Source organism: Pyrgilauda ruficollis, unplaced genomic scaffold, assembly GCF_017590135.1.
Source record: "Pyrgilauda ruficollis isolate IOZ18807 unplaced genomic scaffold, ASM1759013v1 scaffold65, whole genome shotgun sequence".
NCBI lineage: Eukaryota > Metazoa > Chordata > Aves > Passeriformes > Passeridae > Pyrgilauda > Pyrgilauda ruficollis.
This window is the reverse complement of record NW_024528266.1, coordinates 4,017,415-4,043,207: the sequence shown is the minus strand read 5'-3', so window position 1 is coordinate 4,043,207 and position 25,793 is coordinate 4,017,415. Positions and strand designations below refer to the sequence as shown.

At 42.0% G+C, this 25,793-nt stretch overlaps 1 protein-coding gene across 1 annotated transcript in view; it reads left to right on the top strand.

Annotated features, from left to right (window-relative positions):
* The first annotated feature begins 20,660 nt into the window (after positions 1–20,660).
* The window catches only part of PPP3CA (protein phosphatase 3 catalytic subunit alpha), a 170,145-nt gene continuing 165,012 nt past the window's right edge, over positions 20,661–25,793 (top strand). Inside the window, exon 1 of the mRNA XM_041484246.1 lies at positions 20,661–21,321. Within this exon, the coding sequence (XP_041340180.1) occupies positions 21,264–21,321 (58 nt within the window). The 5' untranslated portion in view covers positions 20,661–21,263. The remainder of the gene's footprint in view (positions 21,322–25,793) is intronic.

Here is a 25,793-nt window from a genome sequence, read left to right as displayed (position 1 = left end):
TTCATTTACAATAGCTCACTGGGGACCAAGCGCCATTAACATCCCCCTGTGGTTTGATTCCCAGAGCTTGTGTCTGTCAGTTTGGCTCCAGAGACTTTGCAGTCACTTTTGCAGTTTTGTCAGGCGTGGCTCCAGAAGTCTCTCCACCTCTCTGCCCCTTTGCCTTTCCAGTCTCCAGCTAATAAGGAGCCTCTGGACTTCAGAATTAACTTTGCCGTGCCCCATTAAACACAGTTATTTTATCAGTCTTGTAGTGTTTCTGCTGAGTCTGTTTGCAGCTGATGCATAAGGATCTCTTCATATACTTGCTGATTGTGTCCCAGTAGCTTCTGCTACTTTGCTACTTAATAGCAAAATCCATCTTGGCCATGCAAATAGTGCAGGGCAGCTCAGGACTGCATCAGGACTGTGGGGCTGCAGAGCCTGTGCCCAGCTGGGGTAGGGAGCATAGCGCTCTCCTGGGTCTGTCCCCTGCCACAGCAACCCTGGCAGGTGTGCCCCTGGCTATCTCTGTTTAAGGCATAAAGGGCATATGCTGTTCTTAATAGAGTGAGGAGCTTTTTTATGCTATGGAAAACACAGATTTTGCAACATTAGGGACTTGTTGAAAGTGTGAGGAAGAGATATAATTTGCACATTCATCCACATAAATCTGCAAGCATTTTCTACCTGCGTGTACAATAATGGATACAGGAAAATTAAGCTATTTAATGGCTTCTTTTGTAAGGTACCATCTGCTTCAGTGCAGTATTTAACATTCAAGACTCTATTTATAAACAGGAAGAGGTGTAGACTTCAAAGCTGGATTTGCACATCCCAGCACTATGGCCACCTCACAAGCTATATATATATTTAACATGATACAGATCTACAGACCAAGCCTTGTATGTTTTGCTGAAGGAACAGAATGTGAAAGTGAAGGCTTATACACCCTCCTCCCCAAGCTTAAACTGGAAGCAATCAGTGGGCGATAATTCTTCTTATCATTCTATTTTCATTAAATAGTCACCAGCATGTGAATGTATATTGGAGAAATAGAAATTGCATAACTGCTTTGCTATGATATGGATGTATTTATAAATAGACATTGCAAAAGAATTTCTATTATATTGATCCAAGAGTTTAGATTTAGTCTTGCCACTGAAAGTTGTTCTTTACTGGTCAAGTTGTCCAGGACAAGTTTGCATGTATGGTATTTGGATTTTATCCAGTTTCTGCCTAAACCAAATAGCTGAAAGCGTGAAGGAACAGTGCAGAGAGATTTGTGGCTATCTGTCTGAGCTAAGCCATGAAGCAAAGCAAGCCAAGGTTTGCCTGTTTTCTACATGAAGGTGAGGGAGGAGGTTAATACTTATCAGGTCGATAGATTTGGGGTTGTATTATGTCTTTGTATTCTAATGATAATTTTTTCTGTGAAAAAAGAACCTTTAAAGAACACAGTCATGGTGTTTGCATCCCTACTTCGTGAAACAGCCTACCAGTCACATCAACATATTCACTGAAGGAATTAGCAATTTCTTTAATTTTTTTTGTAAAAATGATTTCTCAGAATCTCCTTTTTTTCTAGATTAGCTTTGAATTGGGAAACACAGCTATGAATTTTTGTTTCAGATATGACCCAGTGAAAAATTAGTAACTTATGCAGGTTTACAAAAAAAAAAAGTTGAATTCTTTATAATATGCTCTCATGGTTGCCAGGAGTATCAACTTCTAGCAGTTTTAGTTTCAATCTCTTTAGTTAGACAGAACTCCTGGGTTACTGAAAGTCTGGTAAGCATTGGAACAGGCTCCTCAGGGAAGTTGTGGATTGACCATCCCTGGAATGTTCAAAAAATGAGTAAATTTGGCGGTTTGCAATACGGTTTAGTGGTCATGGTGGTATTCAGTTGAAAGTTGAATTTGATAATCTTGAAGGTCTTTTCCAAACTTAATGATTCCATGATCCATTTAAAAAAATTAAGCTGTCTTTTATTATAAATTCAAATGGGTTGCAGATGTGAAAAAACCCACCTTTTTGATACACCCACAAATAAACTTAAGATGAAATCTAAGTGCAAACAAATGCAATACTTTTTGTGATAGAGAATATGGAAGCAAAACTGCCTGAATTGTAAATGTATTTATTTTCAGAACTTATGTTTGACATTCTTGGCTGAAAATGAGAAGTAATTTTGACATTCACATTGAAAAGGTACATTTGCTTCCTGCCATGGTTGGCTTACACTGCTGTCAATGTGAACTGCATTTTCCCTCAGGAGGGACAGTGCAGACCTTCTGCTACAAAGCTCCCTCTCAGTAGACCCATGAATCTGGGCCTTTATGATTTAGATTTGGGAAAAGAAATTATGTAGAACTACTTTGTTAAATTATTATATTTTGATGTGTCTTTCATCAAAAACATTACATGGACATTTAATCAAAAGTTTGAAGGGAAAGGAGGGGGTGGCTATAAACTTACTCATGTATGTGTTTACTTTGAATGTCTTTGGATTGCAAACCAGAGAAGAACAAATCTGTATTCCTAGGAGTAAATGTTAAGCAATGATGAATTTAATTGTTAAGATGACATAATCTCTCCACACTCTGTATATTCTATCTGTCCCAACTGAATCATGACATTTGACCAGAAAAACATTGATCTGTAAAAGTAACTTCCTTTTAAATAAGGTAGTTATCTTCAAGACAATTGTGACATGATTAAAAACTATAAAATTGTTGCTAAATGCAAAGAAAATTCCCACCAAGCTAGGAAAATAGAAATACCAGAAACACTTCAGACTTACCTCCCATACCTTTGACAGCACAGGTTATTTATTTATCTCCTACTTTATATGCCTGAATTGTGCATGTGCATATGATAATAGGTATGTACTAATCTGTTTATAAAGAATGAAAGTTATTTTTTTGCCACTAAGATGAACATAAAGATGAGATCCCTGCTCAGTGACTCATAGGTCTTATGCTGCAAGGATTGGAATGCACAGAAGGGATGGGGAGTGTCTTCAAGTCCCTCCCATTGAATCAGTGGGAGGGAGAATCTTTTTTTATTGCCTTGGAATCTGCTCAGGTTGTTGCAGATCCTAATAGGAAAGACATTAGCATATATTCAGTTCCACAGGTATACTAAGTCTGTAGACACATTGCTGAGGAATAAACCTTTTCACAGGTTTGGCGGTTTTTATATGTCAGGTAATACACATCAGTGAGCCAAGGTAGGTGGTTGATTGGATTATTACAAATAATTTCTGAAGGGGATTTGAATCTGCTGAGTAAGAAGTGGGTACAGAAGCTTTTTCTGGAAAACATTCTGCATAATATACAGAACTTGGGGGGAGGGTTGGAAATGCTCTTTTACTGGAAAAAAAAAAACATTTTAAAAAACACAAAGAAATGTTAATTGCATTCAGATAAGGCATTTGGCCAAGGAATGAGCAAGATTCATTGCAACTGAACAACTGTAAATGCAGAAGAGATGGAAAGATTGCTCTTTCCATGCAAATATTTAGATGATTGGTTTCAACAGTGGAAGCTTCATTCAGGGTCAGCCTCTTTATCTGGGTACAAAAGAGAATATTTTAAAATACTTCAAAACCAAATATATTCAGAGTTATAATATTAAAAGCACAGGAAGTACATAATCAACTCAAGTTTCAGAGAACAAATAAATTTCAAATTACTAAATTTTGGGAGGAATTTTTTCCTGGAGATATATCTCATAAATTGACCATTGTGTAATTTTTTGTCTGTTTTAATAGCAAAATTCTAGATTAGATGAACAACAATATGTCTTGATTACTTAAATGGCTCAAAGTTTTGGAGTAGATGTAATGCCTTAATTTTTTGAAGTACTTGAGAGTCTAAGACTCTAGTGAAATTTTCTCAACTACTGGAACATCCAATGGATAAAAAATGGTCAAATAGAAAGGGATTGTTTTCTGCAGTGTTACGTTTCTGAGATACCTAACACAAGATTGAAAGCTGATGTAAATTACAAAAATACTACAAATTGTCCACAATTCCTGCTAAAGCTTACGAGTTACTATTTCTTGGTCATGGTCCTGTTGTACTTAGATCTAAGCCTAAGATATCCACGTGTGCATGTATCATGAATCATTTTGCTTGATTCAACTCTTTCCAAATGCTGCATGAAATCCTTTCCCCTTTCAGGAAAAACCTCTGACATCAGCAGACAAGGAATTCCCTCACCTCATTAGTACAGAATTGCTACTGAATGTGTAAATTCTAGTTAAAAAAAAAAAAAAGCAACTGAGTTAATTTTACCATGAAAAGCACTTCATTCATCTCAGCTGCTACAGGCATATACACGCAGGCATAAGTATCACACACTGGTACATGAGATACATGAGAAAGGTTTTGTCCAATTTGTTTTTACACCCAGTCTTTTCAAAGTGGTACTTGATCATGTGGCAGATATTACAAAAGTTGTATGGTTGTATATAATGATCAACTCAGTTCCACAATGATGACACTTCAAGCATCTATATACAGAAAGCATGTATAATTTCTCTCCATCATCACCTTTCCTTGCATCTATAGCTATCCTTTTTTCAAGTTTAGGCACCGGGATAGGTGGTAGTAATTTAAAATGAAGACTAAGAAAGACTCCCATGTACAAAGAGACCTTGAGTAAAGATTTAAATATGAAACACGAGTGGAACAATGATAATTCTGGCCATTTAAAATTTATTGTTTTAAAATAAAATCACTTGCTAATTCAGTCTGACTTGATAGGCCAAATTTTGCCTTTCTTAATTTATCCTATATATGTGGAATGTGAAGTTTGAGTAGCAATGAATGGAGAAAGGATAAATCATAGGTGAGATATTGTACAGTCTTTATCCAAAAGAGATGGTTATGGGCCTTCTATGGAATAACATGGATTTATGAACACTCAGTAGTTGTATTTCTAAACTTAATCATTTATTTAGAGACCATATTCTTAAATATCCAATTAGAATATTTAAGAACCATATTAATTGATAAAAATGTGTCCTTGGGACAATATTATTTGCTTTACCATGTAATACGCCCAGGTCCTGCTCATGGTTTGTTTCATCGCTTGACAGTCCCTCTCCTGGGAGGGGACTGTAGCAGGTTCACATATGCTCTCCACAACTCCCTGACAGGAGGCTGTAGCCAGGTGGGGGTCAGCACCTTCTTCCAGGCAACCAGTGACAGGATGAGAGGAAGTGGCCTCAAGCTGCACCAGGGGAGGTTCAGGTTGGACATCAGGAATAATTTTTTCACTGAAAGGGTGCTCAGGCATTGGAACAGGCTGCCCAGGGAAGAGGTGGAGTCACCATCCCTGGAAGTGCTGAAGAGACAATTGGACATGGATCTTAGTTCCATGGATTAGTTGCGATGGTGGCATTGGTCAGAGGTTAGACTCCATGATTTTGGATATATTTTCCAACCTTAATAGTTCTATGATTAGTTTAGTTTCATAGACACACTCTTTGATTTCCAATGGTGAATCTCCACTGAAACCTCCTGATCATTAAATTTATAATGCCATCTGATCCTGACAATTATTTTTGCAAACACTGGCCCTCGAAGCCAGTCAGCCTCCTCTGTCCTATCCTTTGTGGCTGCCAAGTCCCCGTTTTTTACTAAATGTTGACAAAACACTGGTGCTACTGAGTGTCTATTTAATTTTTGACTGATTTTCCTGCTGCATGAGATCACTGGCAACTGCTAGAACACATTCGTGCTTTCCCAAACTTTGTGTTTATTTCCCTGAAGATCTTGCCATCTGCTGTGCTCAGCTGCCCAAATAAGTAAAATTTTCCATGTCTTATAATTTTTCCTGAAAATATTGTCTGTTCTCTCAATATTTCCAGTTTTCATCAGGTTCTTTATGATCAGTTCACCTCTAAATGACATGTATCATAACAGGCCACGTTACCAAAACCAGGAATATTGATTTTGGCAGCAAGACAGAGGTTACTGAAGCAACAGTCAGTAAGTGGCATTCCAGATATTACCTAGAGGTCAGCCAATAGAACTGTGGACAAGACATTCATATATGATGCTGTTCATGCAGTGTACATTTCTTTGGCCTTACTTAGCATTTACACCTCATTTATTTCAACTTGCTTACTGTTGCCAACCTTGAGTGCTCAAAATCATGAAATTGGCTTGAAAATTATAATGCTTTAAGCAGTAATACATTTAGAAATTCTTAACCCAGAGTGCTTGCACTTTCAAGCATTCTTCTATAGCTAGCAGGAAATGTGCTTTCTTGGGGGGAGGGCAGAAGTGACAGGAGATATTCACACAAAATATTGTGACCTCCCTCTGAGCTGAGAAAACACAAAATATCTCACTTTTGAAAACTCCTTCATGCTGGCTGAGTGGCTGAGTTACTCTTGATTTATACTACCATAAGTAAATCAGAATACTGCATAAATGTGTAAGAAAAACAATGCATTTTTTCACCTGCAGAACTTATATGATCACTGCCCCTTCCTACTGGCTCCATGTTATTTTACTTTAAGAATCAAGGGAGAAAAAGCTCTTGGAGATGGAAAGGCACACGGTGCAATTACATAGAGAGCTGAGGCAGTGGAGACATCCGTGCTGCCAGACTGGCTAGTTCTCATGTTAATCTGTTTATGTCCATCATCTCTATTGCTTAATGACATCACAAGATCAGTCTGAGCATACCTTGGGTCAGCCTGAGCCACATTTGAAGTCTTTGCACTATCAAAATGGGAATTGGCTTTGATTGAGTGAAAGTACTCTGTTCCTTTGCCTTGACACGTGTTCAGAAATAGAAATGTGGCAAGGCAAGGCAGGAGAAACAAACACACAAGCAAACACCTGAAATCTTGAATGCCTTACAGTCAACTCTGAAAACTAGAACTAGGGACACAGAGCAGAGATTTCTTATGAATTTTAACTCTAAATGTATTTTGTCTATAGCTTCACCAAGCAAGCTTTTCACATTCTTATACTCAGGTCCTGATGTATTTTTCTCTCTTCGGTGATTTCTAGTGGAATGAGAGTGGGAGGTTAAGGGAAAGAGCAATATGAAGAATGAATGAGTGTTGCTCCATGCGGATCCTGGGGACTCCCATAAAATCTAAAAAAGAAACAGTGGAGGAGGATGTGGCTGGCTGCTGAAATGCTCTGTGGGCTACATCCTGTCTGTGGCTGTGGCAGAGCTTGCACACCCTTTCGGCTTGCGTGTGTGTGCTGGGTGCTGAGGTGACGCTGGCTGCGGCAGCGCGTGCAGCTCATACAGAGGCTGTGCCTTGGCACTGCACCCTCCTGCCCATGTGCACACGCTGAGCACGCCTGGTTTGGGAATCATCTGCTTTACACAAATTGAGAGCTCATGTGAACCAGCACGATGTTACAAGGATAAGCTTTCCCAGGTGAAGGCTTTTCCTCCAAGACAATCTTGAATTTTCATCCTACAGCACAGTGTTTTTCTCCAGCTCTGTAAAACTTTTCTGAAATGTCTTTATATCGTTTTGTATAGTTCAGCAGAGTGCAAAATAACCTCTTGGTGTTTGCTTTAGTTCTGTCATATTCTGTTTACAAATTTAAAAGGACCTAACATAAATAGCTGTCAACACTTACATATTACTGTGATTCATTGACTTCACTACAAGAATTTTCATATAGCAGCAGAAAGAGCATCAATATAAAAATCTTATCTTGAAAGCCACTGTAGTTGTTCATCTCTCTTTCAGTGAGTGTGTGCACAGTGAATCTAATTATGCTACTTGAGATATAATTACACAGCTGCCAGAACAGGACATCAAAATGGTACCTCAGCAGTAGTGTGTGGGCCTGAACAACTGAGAGTGAAGGGCTTTCTTTATCCTGTACTGCTACAATACATATTGTTTTGATCATCTAGATTTAAAAACTCATATAAATGGGGGACAAGAGACCAAAAAAAAAAAAAAAAAAAGTAAAATCAAAGGATGTATGTCTCTTCTTTTCTTTTGTTTATTGATAAGTCAATAATTTCTAAAATTCTGCTGAATTTTTTGGTGAGGGATGAGTTCTGACCAAATCCTACCCTGCAGTTTTCAGGATGGAGGAGTTATGCTTTAAGGAAAGATGGTTTGGAGTCTGTTGTTTGTTATAGCTATTTAATATCTAGCCAGATACAAGGAAATCTTGCAGCACTGATTGCTAGCTGCCTATCTGTGGTCCTGTGGCCTATGACATCTCAAACCTCTCATGTGGAAAGACATCAGCACGCAGCACACATTGCAGACTGGGATTTAAATCATGTCTGCTGTGCCCTGAGAAGGGAGAAGCAGAGAGAGTTGCTGAGCTGCTCTTACATAACCACACGGTGGACAAATATGCATCTGGCATGTATTATATTTTGAAAAAGCACTGAGCTCCAGGCTTCTCAGTTCTCAAAATCAAAAATGTAGAAACACTAGAGCAGAGTTTGTATTGCAAAATGATGAACAACTATCACACTGCTACAGGAGGACTGTGCAGTGAGGACTGTGATGTCCCCAGCTGGTTATGTTTAGTCTTACTGTCTGGAAATGCAGTTCTGGGGACCTCAGTTTGACATCTCACCTAAGAGGTCTGGTTTCTCAGAGATCACCATGGTATCTTCCTTCAGTGGCAGCCCAGGGCACTCTGAATTGCACAAGGACTATTCCCGGCAGTAAAAATATACTGGGAGACATATTTAGCTCTTGTGGAAGATTGTGGAGCTTCACTGAGATAAATGGACTAACTGAGGAGGAAGGTAAAACCACTGACTTTAATGGCTTGAATGTTTCCTTCCTTTTTTTTTTTTTTTTTTTTTTTCCCCTGGTAAAATCGTAAGCAAGGTGCAATTTAGGGCAAAGTTCTGGCTAAAATATTCCATCTAGATAGTCTGATCGATGAAATTCATCTGACAAATGAATGACAATATTCAAATAAATATCTGGATAAAGTTAAGCAAAGTAATGATGGACTATGACCAATAACTTGCATAGTACCACTAGAAAGATGCCCTAAGTGTCAGTGCCATGAAGCAGCCAAGAAAGAGACTTTTTCACTGAACTTCTAAGAAAAAGTGCTGTGCTTTCATGCATGGCATCTTTTACTTGCCTACAGATATTCAGTGCAGAGTATTTAGAAAAAAAGACTCGCATAGTCAGCAGGCTGAATTGATAAATTTGCTGGCATAAAATGCCATAAAGAACTTTCTGAATTAATTGGAGGTGGCAGGGCATTCAGCATTCAAATATATGATTCCTGGGATTGAGAAGCTGCCATGGATTCTAGCTCTTTGGATAAAAGCCAAACTTTTATGCAAACCAACAAGGCATGAGCGTGCAAACTGCTTCACTGCATTCCTGCTGCCTGGTCTTGGTGACCAGTGCTCCAAGGGAAAGCTCCATCAGTGGGGGCTGAAATTTCTTTCTGGCAATGGCTGATGAGTGCAAAGTGGCATTTTTCTCTTCAAGCTCTGGGACAAGGATTTTGCTTTGCAGGGCACTAAGACTGACAGAACTGTAATTATACTCAGGTCTGCTGTGGATGATACAAATTAAATGATGAAGACATAGAGGTGTCTCAGAAGAAATGCAGACTGCGGTGCTTGGGAGTCTCAACAGCTTGGTGTTGTTCAATGCAGGGTTAAGCAGTGCTTTCCTGAGCTGATACCCTTTCATTCTCTAGCTGTAGCTGGTCACTGTGTTATTTTCACTGGAATACAGTTCTTCATTTTCAAGCTATTAAAAAGAAGTGATCTTTAAAAAATGTACACATAAACAAAAATGTGCAAACATGGGCTTCACATTTAATTGGAATTTTGGTTTGGTTGCACTTGAAGCCACACTTTCTTCCTCTTGCATACCTTCTGTCCTACAGTATGACTAGTGCAACCACAGACAGCTAACTCTAAATTTGAATGCTTAATGTTCTCAGCAAAAGTGAATTCATAAATTGTGTACATTACCAGTATTTGTGCAAATTGGGTATTACACTTGGATGTGTTCCTGAGTGTGTTTCCTAATCACTAAAGCCCTTGGGGCCATCTAGTCCAATCTTCTTCATAGGAAGAAGGAACTTCTACACTGAGTTCGGTATCTTGAAACTGAAGCAGACAGCATCTTTTTATAGACACCCTGACGTGATTTAAAAGCTCCAAGTGTCCCAGCATATTCCAAGGCAAGAAATCCCACTGGTTAATTACTCATAGTGTTAAAAATGTGTGTCTTGTTTCCAGTGTGAATTTTGCTGAGTTCAGCCTCTAAGATCTGCATCTTTGAATGTGAAATGTGAAACAACTTGTTGTTTATTTTTTATACAGCTTATCTGCACAAGGAAAGGAAATAATTCTCTGCAACTGGCAAGTAGGATGGACAAAAGGGTATTAGTATTCTTTCTTGTCCTTCCTCCATTTGAAAAATCAGCATGCTCTTAGGAGAAATTTAATGTAATGTTTTAGCATTACTTCATTCAAGTTTTCCTATATGCTCTTTCTAGAATGGGAATATTATATATGAATAATATGCAGAATATGAAGAACTTCAAGGTGAAAGGCCAGTGTCTGCTTCTAGTACGTCAGCAGTTTCTTCTTCCTCAGTTTTGTGCTAGTATTTATTTCATTGGCCTCCCTGATTAACTTCATCCATTGTTTCTGGATTGTCTCATCACCACCAATCTTCTGATTATTGCCAAAGATTAGTAGTTTCTGGAGTGATATTATACAGCTTGTCTGGGAAATCTCAATGCAGATGGAAGCTGGCTGCTATGTGTGTTACTATTGGCAGTGACTATATATTTAGAGCAGTATTAGCATTTTTTTTTAAATAGGAAAACCCAGATTTACTAAGCTCATCTCTGTGAGTGACATAGTCAGAGTTTACCCTATTATTTTGGTTGATAGCTCAAAGACAGTGACCAGAGAAAGCTTGAGGACATTCAAAGTACACACTCTGATTGGGAGAAATTGGTGACCACTTAAAATAATGGAGTTTAAAATTAAGAATTGCCAGAATACTTTGGAAAGCGCTTCTGGACACTATGAGAGTATATGTTGGGAGTCTGTGAAATGGTTCCTTCCCGGGAAAGAATCACTGGAAAATGTCACAGCAGTGTCTTAATCATCCCTCCCTATCACTGCCCACCATGGGCTACAACAAAGCTAAGAAGGGGGTGTAAAAAAAAGGGAGGAGGGAAGGGAAGGCAGGAACAGCAGCTTTAATGCAAAGGTTCTTCTAGAAGAATGCGTATGGTTACTGCAAGGTGCAATCTACATCCTTAAAGGGAAGCACACTGTTGTAAAACTTTTCTGAAATACTGTTCCAGGTACTTCCAAAATGAGGAAGGAGGGGGAATAAAAAATCCAAACTAAAGAGAGAAAAGAAGGGAAAACAAAAGAGGAAAATTTTGAGGACACAGAAATGGAAGGAGGTGAACTAGTCATTCCCCACTGCATATTCTCCATCTGAGCCCATGAATATGCAAGTGGATATCTGAACAAACATTATCACTGACACAGATTTCCTTCCACAGCATATTTGTGTTGCCATGCATATGAATAATTGCATTAGTAAGGCAGAAGGTCTGGTTCCCATATTTTACATGCACCTCTATTTTATCTGTGGCTATGCTTTGCACTCTAATTATATGGTGTTGGAAGCATCCATTTGTCTTGTCTCTTCCTAGTGAACAATAATTTTTTTTTCCCAGCTGACCCAATGACTGAAAAAAAATTGGAACAAGAATAAAAAGTGACAGCTCAAGCTAAGTCTGGATAGGAAGGAGGCAAAAGGAAAGCATTTTAGTGACGAGGCAGAGTTCAGGTCATCTGCCATCTGCTAGGCCTCATTTAATTGTATAGCTGCATAGCAGCAATCACTTTCCTCTGTCTCATCTCCCTTCCCTTTCTCTTCCTGTAAGCTCCATGACAAAAATAGGTAGATTCAGAGATGAAGTGACATGACACTCTTTCCCACCTGGGGGAAACATGGCACAAGCACATGGTTCTAGTACTCTCTGTGACTTCTGTGTTTGGCATGAGTCATGGTGCCAGGGCTGCTCCCAGTCACTAAGTATCCAGGGACCAATGTATTGTAACAGCATCCAGATCCTTCACTGGTACAGCTGTCATCAGGCCTCTCTCAGCTGATATATTTGAGTGGAAAACTTCTGAGAATTTAGCAGAGCACGCATGTCCTGGGCTACTCAATTTTGCAAGTCTCACCAATCCCACTCTGAGGTCAGGATAAGCACTTGTCAATATTTTAACTCAGAGCAAACCCATTTTGCAGATATTCAACTAATTCTCTACTGAGCAGAAGGTCAGCACTGTAGTACTTAAATGTCATTTATGCCTTATCTGAAGATTTTAATGGGACTTATTTGGTATATGATCTTGGCCTGGCCTTGGCACAAGGGTTATTTTGACCCGAAATGAACTACTGAGGGGCTGACAACATCCTTTGGAAGATGACCAGCAAGAAGTCATTACTCTTGGGATAGCTGTGAACTCCAGGAGAGTTAGAGAAATATTTCCTTCTTAGGCAGAAAGCAGTGTCATATAAAGGAACGAACGCAAGTGCTGGGTTTATTGGCAAAGCTAAGATACCAAAAGTAACTGAAAAGTGTTTGCTCCACTCAATAAGAAACATCCTAATGGTTTTGAATAGTGTTAATGTCTACTCCTTGCCTTAAGTTTAAATTATTTTACAAAGTTAAAGTCAAGATGACTAAATTGTCTCATCCTAAAGAGCACATCTATTTACAGAATGGATGTGTTTTGTACCAATAAGAATTTATAGAATCATTTAGATTGTTAAAGACCTTTAAGGTCATCAAATCCAGCAGGTAACCCAGAACCACCAAGTCCATCACTAAACCACATCCCTAATGCCCCATTTACAAGTCTTCTAAATTCCTCCAGTCATGGTAATTCCACCACTTCTCTGGGCAGTTTTTTCCAATGTTTCACAGCCCCAGCTCTTCACATTGTTGACCCTCATAGAACTGGCCTCAGCCATTGATCCGACCCATCCAGATCCCTCTGCAGAGGCTTCCTACCTCCAGCAGATCGACACTCCCCCCATCATTAAGCTCTAGACAATCCAACCACTCTGTCACCTACACGGCTACCCCACCACCTCTCCTTCTTGCCTATCCCTGCACCCACTGTAGTATCCATTACAACATTCCAGCTGTGTGAACCAACCCACACTGTTGCTGTGTCATGGCAACTTGTGTCATACTTTTCCTGCTGCACCTTGGTTTCCAGCTCCTCCTTTTGCTTGCCTATGCCACATACACTGATGTAGATGCACTTCAGCTGAGCTATTGATCCTGCCACCTTTTTAAAGGGTGAAGCCTTAATTCCTACATGATCATTCCCAGGCACTTCTGTTGTTTCTAACACATCAGTAACACATCACGTCTAACACATTACGTCTCTGCTGCCAAGGATACTTTAAAAGGAAAATTTATTATCTCAGTCTTTTTAAATGGTGTTCTCCAGTCCTGTGCATTCAATTGTCATCATCTAGAGCCAAAACAGCCTCTGGGTACCACTTTTTTAGCAATTCAGAAGATTTATGCATCTCTTGCTGTGCTGAATGCCATTTTTGAGTAAGCACAGAGCACTGAAACTTTCTTTTAAGAAGTGAGGGAGGAGGGGCTCATGTGCTTCTTATATAAAAGTTGAGGAGTTGATGAAAAGCAATTTGATTAAAATATGATTGAAAGGATGTTCTGTGGCATGCCTTAGGCTGATGTTTTTTCAGTGACATAGGTGCAAGGGGGAGAAGGGGAGAGATTGGCTGTCAATATTTCTGGGTTTTTTTTCACAAGATTAATACCTAGTCTTGCAAGCTGCCCTGCAGGAAGCCTTGTGGGACTAGTAGGACACTGCTACAGTGACAGAGTTCCTTTTCCTCTGCTGCAGTTGGTTAGGACAGCAGCACTGAACTTGCATCCCTGGTTGAGAATGTTTGTAGTCAATTAGAAACCTGGTTTCCCTTAATTTAGGGCTGCTCTGCAATACCCTGGGAACATAAAATGTATTTTAAGTGAGTGTAAGTGCAACTTATAACCATTAAAAGCAGCTTTGCATTGTACAGCAGTTTAAAACCTGAGGGATAGTGAGAATCTGGACTTCCAATGCATAAATTATGGTCAGTCTGAAAATTAAATGAAGATTTTTATATTTTGTAGTGCTACCACTAAGCCAACCTAAATTATTTACATCTAATTCAATATTGTAGTTGTATTAATTAGAGCTCCTTAAACTGTAGGGTAATCTCTTGTTTTCAGTATTTTGCTTTGAAAATATTTGGGAATTTTACAAACATACATTCAGAGATCAGATTGTTCTGTCCTTTTTTATCCATTCTAAAGTTCCTCAGAAAACACATAGCACAGGAGGTCAGTTTGGAAAACACTTATTAGTCCATTGTTCCTTTTCATATTCACTATCCTTCTTTAAATAACACATCACAAGACACTTTACATTCTGAGAGTTTTGGCAACTAAATCAAAGTTTTCAGTGTTTGTTTCTTGAGTATCAACTTATTGTGATTGATTTTCTCACTCTTAGTACCAGTTATGGTGTGCTGCCACTGAGCCTTCAGCTGGCACTTGAATAAATAATTTACTCCAGGATGTGTTCCACGCATGTTACTTTAAAGTGGCAAGGATTTAATCTATACTGTTTTCAGGCCATAAAGGCAGCAAAACCAAATAATAAATCATGGCATCTCTATGAAAGCAAATAAGGCTTACTCTTGCAAAAGTAATTACACACATTGCTCTTTGTTCTTGTGTCTCTGTCATCAGCATTACTCCTAAAAAAGGAGGCAGAAAAGCATCCTGGGTATTAAACACCCTGGGTATCATGTCTTACTTCAGGATCTGTTCAGCTGCTTCTGTTACTAGTAGTTTTCAATAACACACCAGAGGTAAATCAGCTATATATAGATACTTATAATACAAAATGAATATATATCTCATTATTTTGCTGCTCCCATTTCCTTAAAACATTGTTCATTTCTCTCAACAGACATTGGTCTGTCATGATATTTTGTAATACAAGAACATCTTTAAAATGCAGTGAGGTTTCCTTCTATTCCTTTCTTAATTTATATTTTCTGGAAAATTTTAATATGCACCGGGATAACATCCTAAAGCTCCTTGCAAAATCTGTATCTGTAGACTCCCATTAAAAGCGATGTCTAATTAACAACCAAAGCCTGCAGGATGAACTCCCTGGGAGCAAATGACTAATTCTTGATAGCAGGACTGTGTTTTTAAGCTGTTGCCAACATCTTGAGAACAGTTCGATGCTGGAAGCTGCTCCCGAGGGTCCTTTCTTTCAGTTTCACAACGTGTTGGCAGAGGCAGAGGCTCGGGGACGGGCACACCAGCAGGGGGAGATGAGGGGATGTCTTTCCACTTTCTGGGAACTTTGGCACTGTTGCCTGCCTTCAGACACAGCTTTTTGGTTTTTTCTACAGTAACACATTTTCACTGCACAAACTTGCAGTGCTTAATTAAAGCAATAATTTTAAACACATTTAGGCAAATCAGTGCAGTGTTCTGCTGGATACATAAATTGAGTAAAACCTGCTGCTTGCACCAGTAAATTTATAGGGACAAGCTACTCCTGCAGATCAAGTTTTAAGTCAATGAATGTTTAACCACACTGTTGGGCTTTGCCTGGGCTACTGGCCCTGCAGCTGGATGCAATAGGGCAACTGGGACTGTGGCCCAGCTGTGCAGGAGCTAAAGCTTGGCTAATTTCCTCTAGTAGCAGATGTGTCAGGCAACTCCACCAGTTGTTCTTGGCAGCCTGCAGTGCCATTTGGCTGTAGTTTTGCTTCTGACTCTTTTGCCTTTCATTCTTGTTTGCTTAGTCTTGATTCCTGGTTCCTGCTACCTTTGTGTTATGCTCTTGTACCTCACCTTGTCCCAGTCCTGACTTGACTTAGAATAGGGACTCTGGTTTTCAAACACCTGGCTTGGTGACTTTCTGACTATGCTTTTCAGTTTGAGATGATTCTTTCCATCTCTGGTGTTTTGATTTATTCTTATGCTGGCTTCGTTCCTATTCAAACTCAGTTCTTACCTGGTCTTCACCTTTGGGCACAGTGGAGTAGTCTGATGAAAGTATGTGCCTCTTAGGAAATCTGAAATTGCAGTGGAGGAAACTTGTGTTAGGCTGCTTCTCAGCAGTATTGGAATGGGGACAGATATGGAAGTCCTTTGCATGATTTCTCTTGAGTCTGCATGCTGTGAGGGATTACAGGCATGACTTGTGGATCAGTTTTGCACCAGAGGCTTAATCTGAATGCAAATATTAATTTGCAGCCTTAGATGACCACAGTTATGCTTCTTTTATATTAAAACCTGTTGTAAGCAGGCCAGTTTTGGCATGACTTCCAGGTAAATGACTTCCAGGGCTCAAGGTTATTTTCTCTGACTTGTGTCCTTCTTTTTCACCATTTGTTGACTTTTCGAATGTCAGTCAAGCTCTGTATAACTGTTCATGGCACCAATTGTTACTGTTCTCCATGTTGATTCAGCATCTTGGAATTTGTAGCTAACCTTTCTCTCTTCTGTATTTCAGATGCCATTGCTTGCATTTTATTGCAACACAATTCATTTTGGTATCATCTGTTCCATGACTCTCTATAGAATTATCTATTCAGCTTTGCTTTCTCAGCCAGGCACAGTATCATTAACAGTGCATAAAAATTCTTCTAAAAAACTTCAGGACAAAATCCAGAACCTGCATAATTAGCCAAGCCAAAAGCCTAACAGATGAATGCTGGGAAAAACATGCAAAGCTCCAGAGAGGCTGATGATCAACAGGTTAAGTGCCCACAGTGCATCCATGAAGACCATGTGTGAAGAAAGGAGAGGATACATTTAGTGATGGGTTATGTGTTTTGCCATCTGAACTTTCCATCTCCTTGCCAACATAAAAGCATTTCAATGATACAAAGAATTTATTTGCAGTCCCCTTATCTATCTTCCTCTTTTGTACTGAGGTAGAACAAGAGGGGGAAAACTACTGTCAAAAAAATCCTCAGACAGTGCCCCTTATGGTGATCTAAATTGCTATGTGGTCCTTTGTATAGGGTCTCTACACTGGGGTGAATTTCCTCTCTTGAGGATATGAGGAACCAAACAGCTTGTGGAGTGCTGATAAATTATACTGCCTATCCAAGGCTAGTATACAACACTTGGTATCAAATTTATTTTAGTTAAATGTAGATGAATCTAGTTCTTTTGAAAGTTTCAGGTGTTTGTTGTCACTGTTGTGACTGTGAGCTGTAACAGAACATCTTAAGACACACTATCAACACAGACTAGTTTGTAGTGGTTTTAATCTTGTAGACAATGATGCTGTAGAGGCTATGGCCTAGCCAATAGACACAAAGATGTTGGGAATCCCCAGTAATGTTTATACTGAAGGGAAGTAAACCAAAGCAATTGCACATCTCTCTTGAAAGAAAAATCAGGAACATAATTATTTAATGCAGCACCAATATCCAGACTAACCTTGTTGCACATATTTTCCATCCAGCCATCATAGTACTTAAGGGCCCTTGCTAATTCCCCTTTACTTGCAAAATACTGTCAAACTTACATTTATTACATGTGAAGCCAGAACTTCCAGAGGCTAATAATAATGCAGGAAGGACAGACTCCTGTAGCTAGAACAGTCTTTCTCTAATAATAATGATTAAAATTTTAAATACTATCTCTTGCAGTCAATACTTTAAAACAGTATCTTAATTGGCTGAGTCAGTGGGCAAAAGTATTGCTACTTGTCTACAAAATAATCCTCACCTTGCTGCTGAAATAGAGTCAAGACAACTTGACTGCTAATTTTTCATGGGATCTATGATACAGTTTGAAATGCCTCAGTCTGTGTGTCTTTATGGAAGTCTGGCTTAAAATGACTGACTTCTCATTGTATGGGCATTTATTCCTCCTTCCACTTCAGCTGGATGCTGCTACTTTCCAGAGCTGCTGTGAGCTTAAAAGAATTGTCATGTCTCGGCTAAAATGGAACAGATTGTTCATCTGAGGCAAAGAGGTGGGTACTAACTTATTCCAGTCTTGGAAAAAATCTCTCCTCTGACAGAGCTTGTCCTCAAAATCAGTAATCAGGAGTGACTGCTCTTTGGAAGATCAGAGCTTCCAATCTATCATGCTGGGCTTTTATTCTACTAGGGGATGAAATGACTAACAATGCTACTAGGGATTAGTGATGCAAGAGGTCAAACGTGTTAGAATTTTCCCAGAATCCACTGACTGTGTTCTTTTCATTCAAAGATGTGATCTTCATATTCTACTCCTGCTGTTAAATGAGAACAAGGAATCTAATAGGACTCAGATCCCATGAAAAAGAAATCCTTCTGTGACCAAGGAGTGTGAGGAAAACCTGAAGGACTACTTGTGTGGATGGATTTGAAGGACAGATTTAAGTCATAAGGAATGCCTATATAACCTTTACTACAAATACAAATCTGAAACAGAGTATCTCTAGTTTGTTACTATTATCAGAGAACAAAGACAATGTTTGGCGATTTCTCTCTCTTCCTTTCCCTCCATCACAGCAAGGATAAGGATTTTGCTACAGAAACAAGTTATGGGGTTAGGATTTCAGCACCATGAGTAGTTATGATTAGTTATGAGGTCTTGCACCTGTGATCTGAATCTTGGCTGTATCATACCTTGCAGAAGTGGCATGATTTGTGGTATTTGGCTGTGGTACTGACCTTTGTCCTATGAAAGCTCATCTGAATGCTCCTAAAGAAAAGATGACCTGAAATGGGGATTCTGCCTTGGCAAGGAAGACTAAACACATTCAACAGATGAATAATCAAGACCCTCCACAAGATACAATGAAAGAGCTTTACGTAGCCTGGAAGGCATATTATAATTGAAAACCAGAAGGAAAGGAAGAACTCCTATATAGCCTTCAGAATTAATACAAACATGCTGGAGTTGTGACACTGGATGTTCTTATATAAGCAGCAGCAACAATGATACTTTCTTGTTAAAAAAGCAGAGCTGAAGTCTTGTCCTGTGATTAATGGGAGAGCAAATGTAAACTCAAGAGTTCCAGAGCTTCTGTTATTCCAGGCTATGAAGACAAATCCAGATGAGTCATGCAAACTGCCTGCAGTCACAGAAGAACGGATCCAAACTGGTCCTCCACACCTCATGAAGCTGGGGCCCACAAAGTGTAGGCAATACTGGCCATACTGCATTCCTCACATGCTGCCTCTCCTTCTGTGTCCCAGCACCGAGTGCTGCTGGGCAGTGTTTCCCGGCAGTGGGGATGAAGATGTAGGGGTTTTTCTGTCCAGATTCTTCTGTGCACTTCATGCTTCATGAAGTATGCCTACCATATGGGGAGATGTCTGCTTACTTGTCATGGGCTTCAGGACTTTTCTGGGCATACATAAGACAACCTCGCTTGAGCCCTAGCTCTGTTTCACATTCTCGTGTTACTGCTGCAGTAGGAATCTCAGATGGCAACTTTATTACCAGCTAGTCTGTGCTCCTGGGACAAGAGGATGGTCACAGCACATGGAGCTCACCACAGTTATTGGAACAAGCTGAGAACTCATGCTGTTCTACTAAATGTCAGTCACATACAATGTCTTCCCATGCTCAGAGAAAATACCATAAGGACAGCCAACAAAACGTCCCCTAAAAATGTCAGGCAAATCAAAGCAGGGAGTATGTGTCACAACTGCCATCTTATATTCTTGTGGCTTTCTAAAGCTATAGTGTACATCACCCCAGAGGGAAATGAGAAGTCGGGTTAGGTGTCTGTTGATTCTTGGCTCATCTACACAGAAGTTATTCAACTCAATTCTGTAAACATCCCTCTCCAGAACAGGTATGCCCTCTTTAATTAAAACTCACGGTGTTAAACTAAACCGGAACAGCCCAGCCTTATTCTGGAAATTAGTCATGAAATTAGTCAGGAATAGCTCCTCCTGAACAACATGTATAAACAAGCCCGTAACAATATTTATGTTGTCTGGAATGGTGGAGGACACCTTCACAGATGTAAAGTACTTTGCGATCCTCTAAGAAACACGAAGCAAGAGTTGTTGTCTTTCTTCCAGCTGGGGGCGGCGAACACTTCTCACCCATGTTTGGCCATTCCGCTTGTCCTCGCAGGCCCATTTGCGGGGACAGGGGTGCCCCAGCACTAAGGCCGAGCGCGGCAGGCTGCGCCAGCCCGTGCCCCAAGTTGGCGTGTGCCAGATGCGCTGGGCAAGACACACAGCTAGGCGCGATGGATGTATTTTTCCTTTATCCGAGGGGATGGATCAGCAACCCCCGGCTCAAGGATGCTATTTAAGAAGATCTCCCTTTCGCCCAGGCCAGCCCCGGTACCTGCGTGTCACCTCTCCGGGGACGCCGCACCTCGGGGCGGGCATCCCGCGGGGCAGGCGCTTGGAGCGGCCGGCGCTCCGCACCCGTCCGCACCCGCGCGGGGTGGCCGGGCACGCAGGCGCGGCCAACCGGGCGCGGTTCCCGGCCCGCAGCCGCCGCCCCCGTGAGCGGCAGGTAGTAGGCTGCTTCCCGCGGCCACACGCAGGCCGTGCCGGGCGGGACCGGACCGGGGCGGGAGCCAGCCGGGCGGGCGGGGCCGGGCGACGCGCGGGGGCTGCGCGGCGGAGCGTGTGCAGCGGCGCGCGGGGCCGCGGCCGGTGTCGGTGCGAGCCGGGGAGAGACCCTGCGGGGGGCGGCGGGAAAGAACGGATCCGGATCCCGGTCCCGCGCGGCGGCGGCCGTGGTGGTGGTGGCGGCGGCGGCGGCGGGAGGAGCCGGAGCGGCGCGCCGTGGAGGAAGGAAGCGCAGGGCTGGCCGCTGCGTGTGCAACCTGGCTGTTCCTGCTGCCCGCGTCCACTCGCGGCTTTTCCTGCCGGCGCTGCCTGACAGCCGCCCGCCGCGGGTGTTGTCGCCGGGGTCTTTGGCGGGGGGGGAAAGAGCGAGCCGTCCTGCACAGCCCGGAGGCGTGATTGAAAGCGAGCAATAATTAACTGGAGGAGGAAGAGGAGGACGGGGGTGGAGGAAGACGAAGGAGGAAGGCACCGCGCGGCAGAGCCCAGCCGAGCCAGCGAGCGGCGGCGGGACGCGGCAACTTCGACCGCAGCGGAGGAGCCGGAGCCGTGACCGCAGCGGCCGCCGCCGCCTCAGCCCGCGCCTGCCCTGCCCGAGGCGGGAGAGCCTCGCCGCCTCCCCGGCCGCCGGACATGTCGGAGCATAAGGCCGTTGATCCCAAGTTATCGACGACGGACAGAGTGGTGAAAGGTGGGTGCTGCGCCCCCGCCGCCCTTTCGGCCGGGTCCTCCCGCCGGGCCCCCTGCAGGGGTCGCGTCCGTGCCCCCTTCCCCGCCCTGGGCAGGTACCGCGGGGCTGCCGGCGGCGCGGCAGCTGGGAGGGGAGGGCTCGGCCCGGGGGCTTGCGCCGGGCCCCAGTGGAGGGTTTGCGGCTTCCCTCGCCTGCCTGCCCGGCGCTACATTGCAGCATTTCCCCCCCTTCCTCCCCCCGCCGCCTCCCCCCCTCCGCCTTGTAGGCGCTGCACAGGGCTGGCGTGAGAGAGAGGGGGAGCCCCAGCTTCCTCCCCCGCCCCGGTGCCTGGGGGAGAGGAGGGCAGGGCTCGGCCCCCTCCCCCAGCCCGCCTGCTGCTCTGGGCATCCCCCATTCCTCCTTCTTCTCCGGACCGCGCTCCCCGTAGCCCCCCCGCAGGCTGCGCCGCCGCCGCTTGTCACTGCCGCTCTGCTCCCCGCATGCAGCAAGGATGCCTGGAAACCTCCCCGCGCCAGCAGCCGGGGCTGCGCTCCCACACCGAGCGCCGCTGCTGCGGGACCGGTTGTGCCGCTCGGCTCCCCCGTGCCCCGCTCCCGCAGGGCCGCCCCCACGGCACCCGCGGCGGGGATGCCGGGCGAAGGGGAGCGGGCCGCGGGCGTTGTGGGAGGTGGCGAGGGCTGCTTCCTCCTCCTCCTCCTTCTTCTCCTCCTCCTCCTCCATCGCCGTCTCTTGCTGACGGCCCGGCCTGCTAGGATGTGAAGTTATCCGGCGGGCGTACCGTGTCCGTGCTCCCGCGTGTGCGTGCAGATGGCCGTGAGGGTGCTCGGCACAAACACGCATGGGCTCCATGATCTTTTCTCTGTTTCGGAGGCGCGCCTGTGCCGCCAGCCTCGGCCGTATAAACAAATTAAGAGTTTGGGTTGACAACACGTTGTGCCCCGCAGTACAGACCAAGGTTTTATTTACTGGGGTGATGCCTGATGTAAATTGCACATGTGCATTTCTCGGTGTGTAGGAAGTGCACGTGTATTTAGTGGTCTGGGTTTTTTGTTTGTTTGTTTTTTTGCTTGTTTCTTTCCTTCCGCACTGGGCACACAGCCAAGTGTACCCAGCTCTAGTGTATTTCACCCAGTTAGGTTATAACCCGTATGCTACGGTGGACAGCACAGATCCTAGGTGCAGCATGCATGTGTCCAGATCCTGGGAAGCTAGAAATGGAAATGGCCTTGAAATACGTACACTTCTGTATTTACATGAGTGTATGCCAGAATGAAACACTCAGTGTAAATATTATTTGGGAAGATGTGTTATTTATGGTTTTGTGCTTATATTTACATTTACCATCTTATGCCTTTCCCCCTCTTACTTCATTTTATGCCCCTCTAAAGTGTAGGTATTCAGATGTTGCAAGAAACGTAATTGCAAGAGTTTTAAGAAAACCACTTGTAATATCTGGAATATTTACAATTTAAGTTTCAGTCTGTTATATCGCCCCAAGAGTAGGCTTTAAAGCCTGTGTTTAGCTGATAGAAACAACAAATGGCCATCCTCTTAGGAGATTATGGAGTATCTTTTTTTTTTTTTACATTTCCTTAATCTACGTGGTCCTAGTACATGACCAAACGTCCTGATCTTTGCTGTGGCAGAACTTCCTTTGGTTTAAGACCATGTTTGTCATGAATAGGAATTATTCTATTACCTAGAAGATATTTACAAAACCTCTAGTGCTTTCAGCTCATCTAAATGTATTTTGTCAGCAACTGCTCTTTGTATTTTTCCCACATGTAAATGTCTCAAACATCTAAAACCACTATTTGTAAGAAAACTTAGCAGAATATGTAGTTAAATACTTTTATAATGCAGCTCAGAGAGAAATCAACTTGGCTAAACTGAGTTCAAGTCTTGAGCAAAAAGAACATAGATGCTGCTTGGGCATCCATTGCTCCTGCTAACTATTTGTCTCATAATGTCAGTGTTTCAGTGTAGATGTGAAGATCTGCTTAACTGGTTCAGGCCTCTATTAAATACTGAAATCCTTTTAAGCTCTTAAAATAGCATCCAAAAGAGTGTAGTACACAGTAAACTGATTGTTCATAGGATTGTTCTTTGCTGCATCATAGGTACTTCACACTGCCTTCATATAGGCATTGAGGAACTCGAGAAACTGGTGGTAATAAAGGAAAGATCACTTGGTTGTTTCTGTCTCTTGAGATGAACAACTGAAATGGGCTTGCAATGACAAATTAATACAGAATAATTAAATAAAAAGTTATGTTGTGAGCACCTATCTAAGTAGCTGAAGTCTTGTTATTTTAGGGAGAAAAACCAGATATTCTAACACTGGTAAGGTGTAACCTGAGAAAGCAAGTTAGTTAAGTTCTTCTAAGTTAGAATGTCATATAAAACCTTACTTAAAGGAAATGCCTTTAATATGGTTGTAGTCTCTGCATTAAATTTTTCCCTCTACTTGCCTGTGTAGGATTTTTTTGGTTTGATTTTATTATACTTTGTTGATTTTTTAATTTTTTTTTTAATCATGATTGCTGGTGTGTGAGAGGAGATGTTTCCTACTAACAGTAACTCAGGTGGCTGGTGAAAAATCCTGGTTTGGCACTGTTACGTAACAGTGGGATGGGCTTCGGGGGGATTACAGTTCCAGCAGCTTTGTGCAAATTGCTTGTGGCTGAGAGCTGCTTCTTTGGGGGATTGCTGTGGGTTTGATTTCGTTTTTTGCTTCTCGTGCTTAAAAAACTCAAATATACGGAGAAGTGGAGTATTTCCATAGGTGAGGATTTAATCTCACACTAATTTTTCTTTGCTTTTTGAATTGTATGAATTGTACTTGAACTGATTTGACTCAAAAATAAAACATGCTTTTGGGATGAGGGGAAAAAGGCTTGGGAGACCCTAATGTTTTTAACATCTTGGTCTTCCGGCTTTGTTATGCATATCTTACACTGTCATACGATGAGAAGTGTAAAGATGAAATTCAGGTTTGTGTGTAATGTTAAGTTTCCAGAAGCAAATTACCTCTAGTTAAAACTGACAAAACCATCTGTTTTGTTGAGCTAAAGAAAAAAGTAAAATTAATCCAGAGAATGAAGTTATGGTTTGAGAGGTACTTTAATTTTACTCTGGTGCTTTCCTGAAGATGGTATGCATATTGTGATGCAAATTACGCAATTCATCTTTACTCTGGATTTTGTCAAGTTGTGGAGGAGCAGCACTTTGGTCTGTTGACTGCAAATACAATAAACTGTATATTCAGGTGCATTCAGAAGTTTGTGGGATCAAGGTTCAGACAACATACTGTTGCAGGAGGTGCTGACTTGATGTGCTTATTATTAATTGAAGTTCCTTGCCTTTTTGTTAGTGGTATGGTGCAGTTTTCACTTGAACAGAGTGGTCTTAAAAGTTAGTGTCTTTCTTCAGGACTGAGGAAGCTATTCCTTATATATGCTGTTTCTAACTCCTGAGACTTGCCAGCCAGAGTGTGGGCTTCGTTGTTGTTGTGAAGGTAGGAATACCTGTCCAGGAAAAACTGGACTGAGGATAGTCGCGCATTTCACACGGCTCAGCTGCCTGATGTCAACAGCTTTTGCTCACTCCTGACATTAGCAAGATTTGAACCCCACCCATGGGGAAGGAAAAGCCATGTATCATGTTACTTGACCTCCTCAACGCATTTAGTGTTGCATTAGTGCCTCTGAGGAATACTGCACTAAAGCATAGTAATCTTAAATAAAAACTTTGAAAGTCAACTCGAGTAGTCGTACAAAAAAAAGTGAAGTCAGTATTTCTTGGAAATGTTGCGATTAGTTAGGTACAGTCATTGTTTTGATTTTTTCCTAGGTAGGTCAGATGGTTGTATGCTTTTGTGTGTTTTTTTTTGTTTGGTGCTTTTTTATTGGAAGTGGAGTTTTAATGAAATAATTCTATCTCAGCTGTTTGGAAGGGCTGTAGCCATGGCTTGTGATCCTTGGTGTTGTCCTTTGCTCTTGTGCGTTGCCTGGGGAGGTGTACATGGTTATATCAGCAATTGACAACACACAATAAAACCAGACACTGCTGTCTCTGAATTTCAAACCGTGTCATTGTTAATGCTCTTCTAAAGTGCAGGCTGAAAGTTGTTTGTAATATAATATGAATGCCAGCTCACGATCGATATGTCACCATCAGTGTTAATTTCAGATTTGTGAGAGGTAAAATTGCTGTCAATAATAGAAACTCTAAACTTCATTGGTAATTCCCATTAGTCCAGGGAGACTTGTGTGTATTCATCAAAGGCTTGTGCTCCAGGCGGGAGTCCAGCACTGGTGAATTGCAGAAGCCTGCTTCTGTCTCCCTCTGAAGTGAGTTCAATTTTTCCAGCATAGATGTGCCCTGCAAGTGCTTCAGTAGTTTTTGAGCAATTGTGTTGACCTGAATGTCTGTAATGTTGGTGAATTTGGTATATATTTTGATGTAAATTT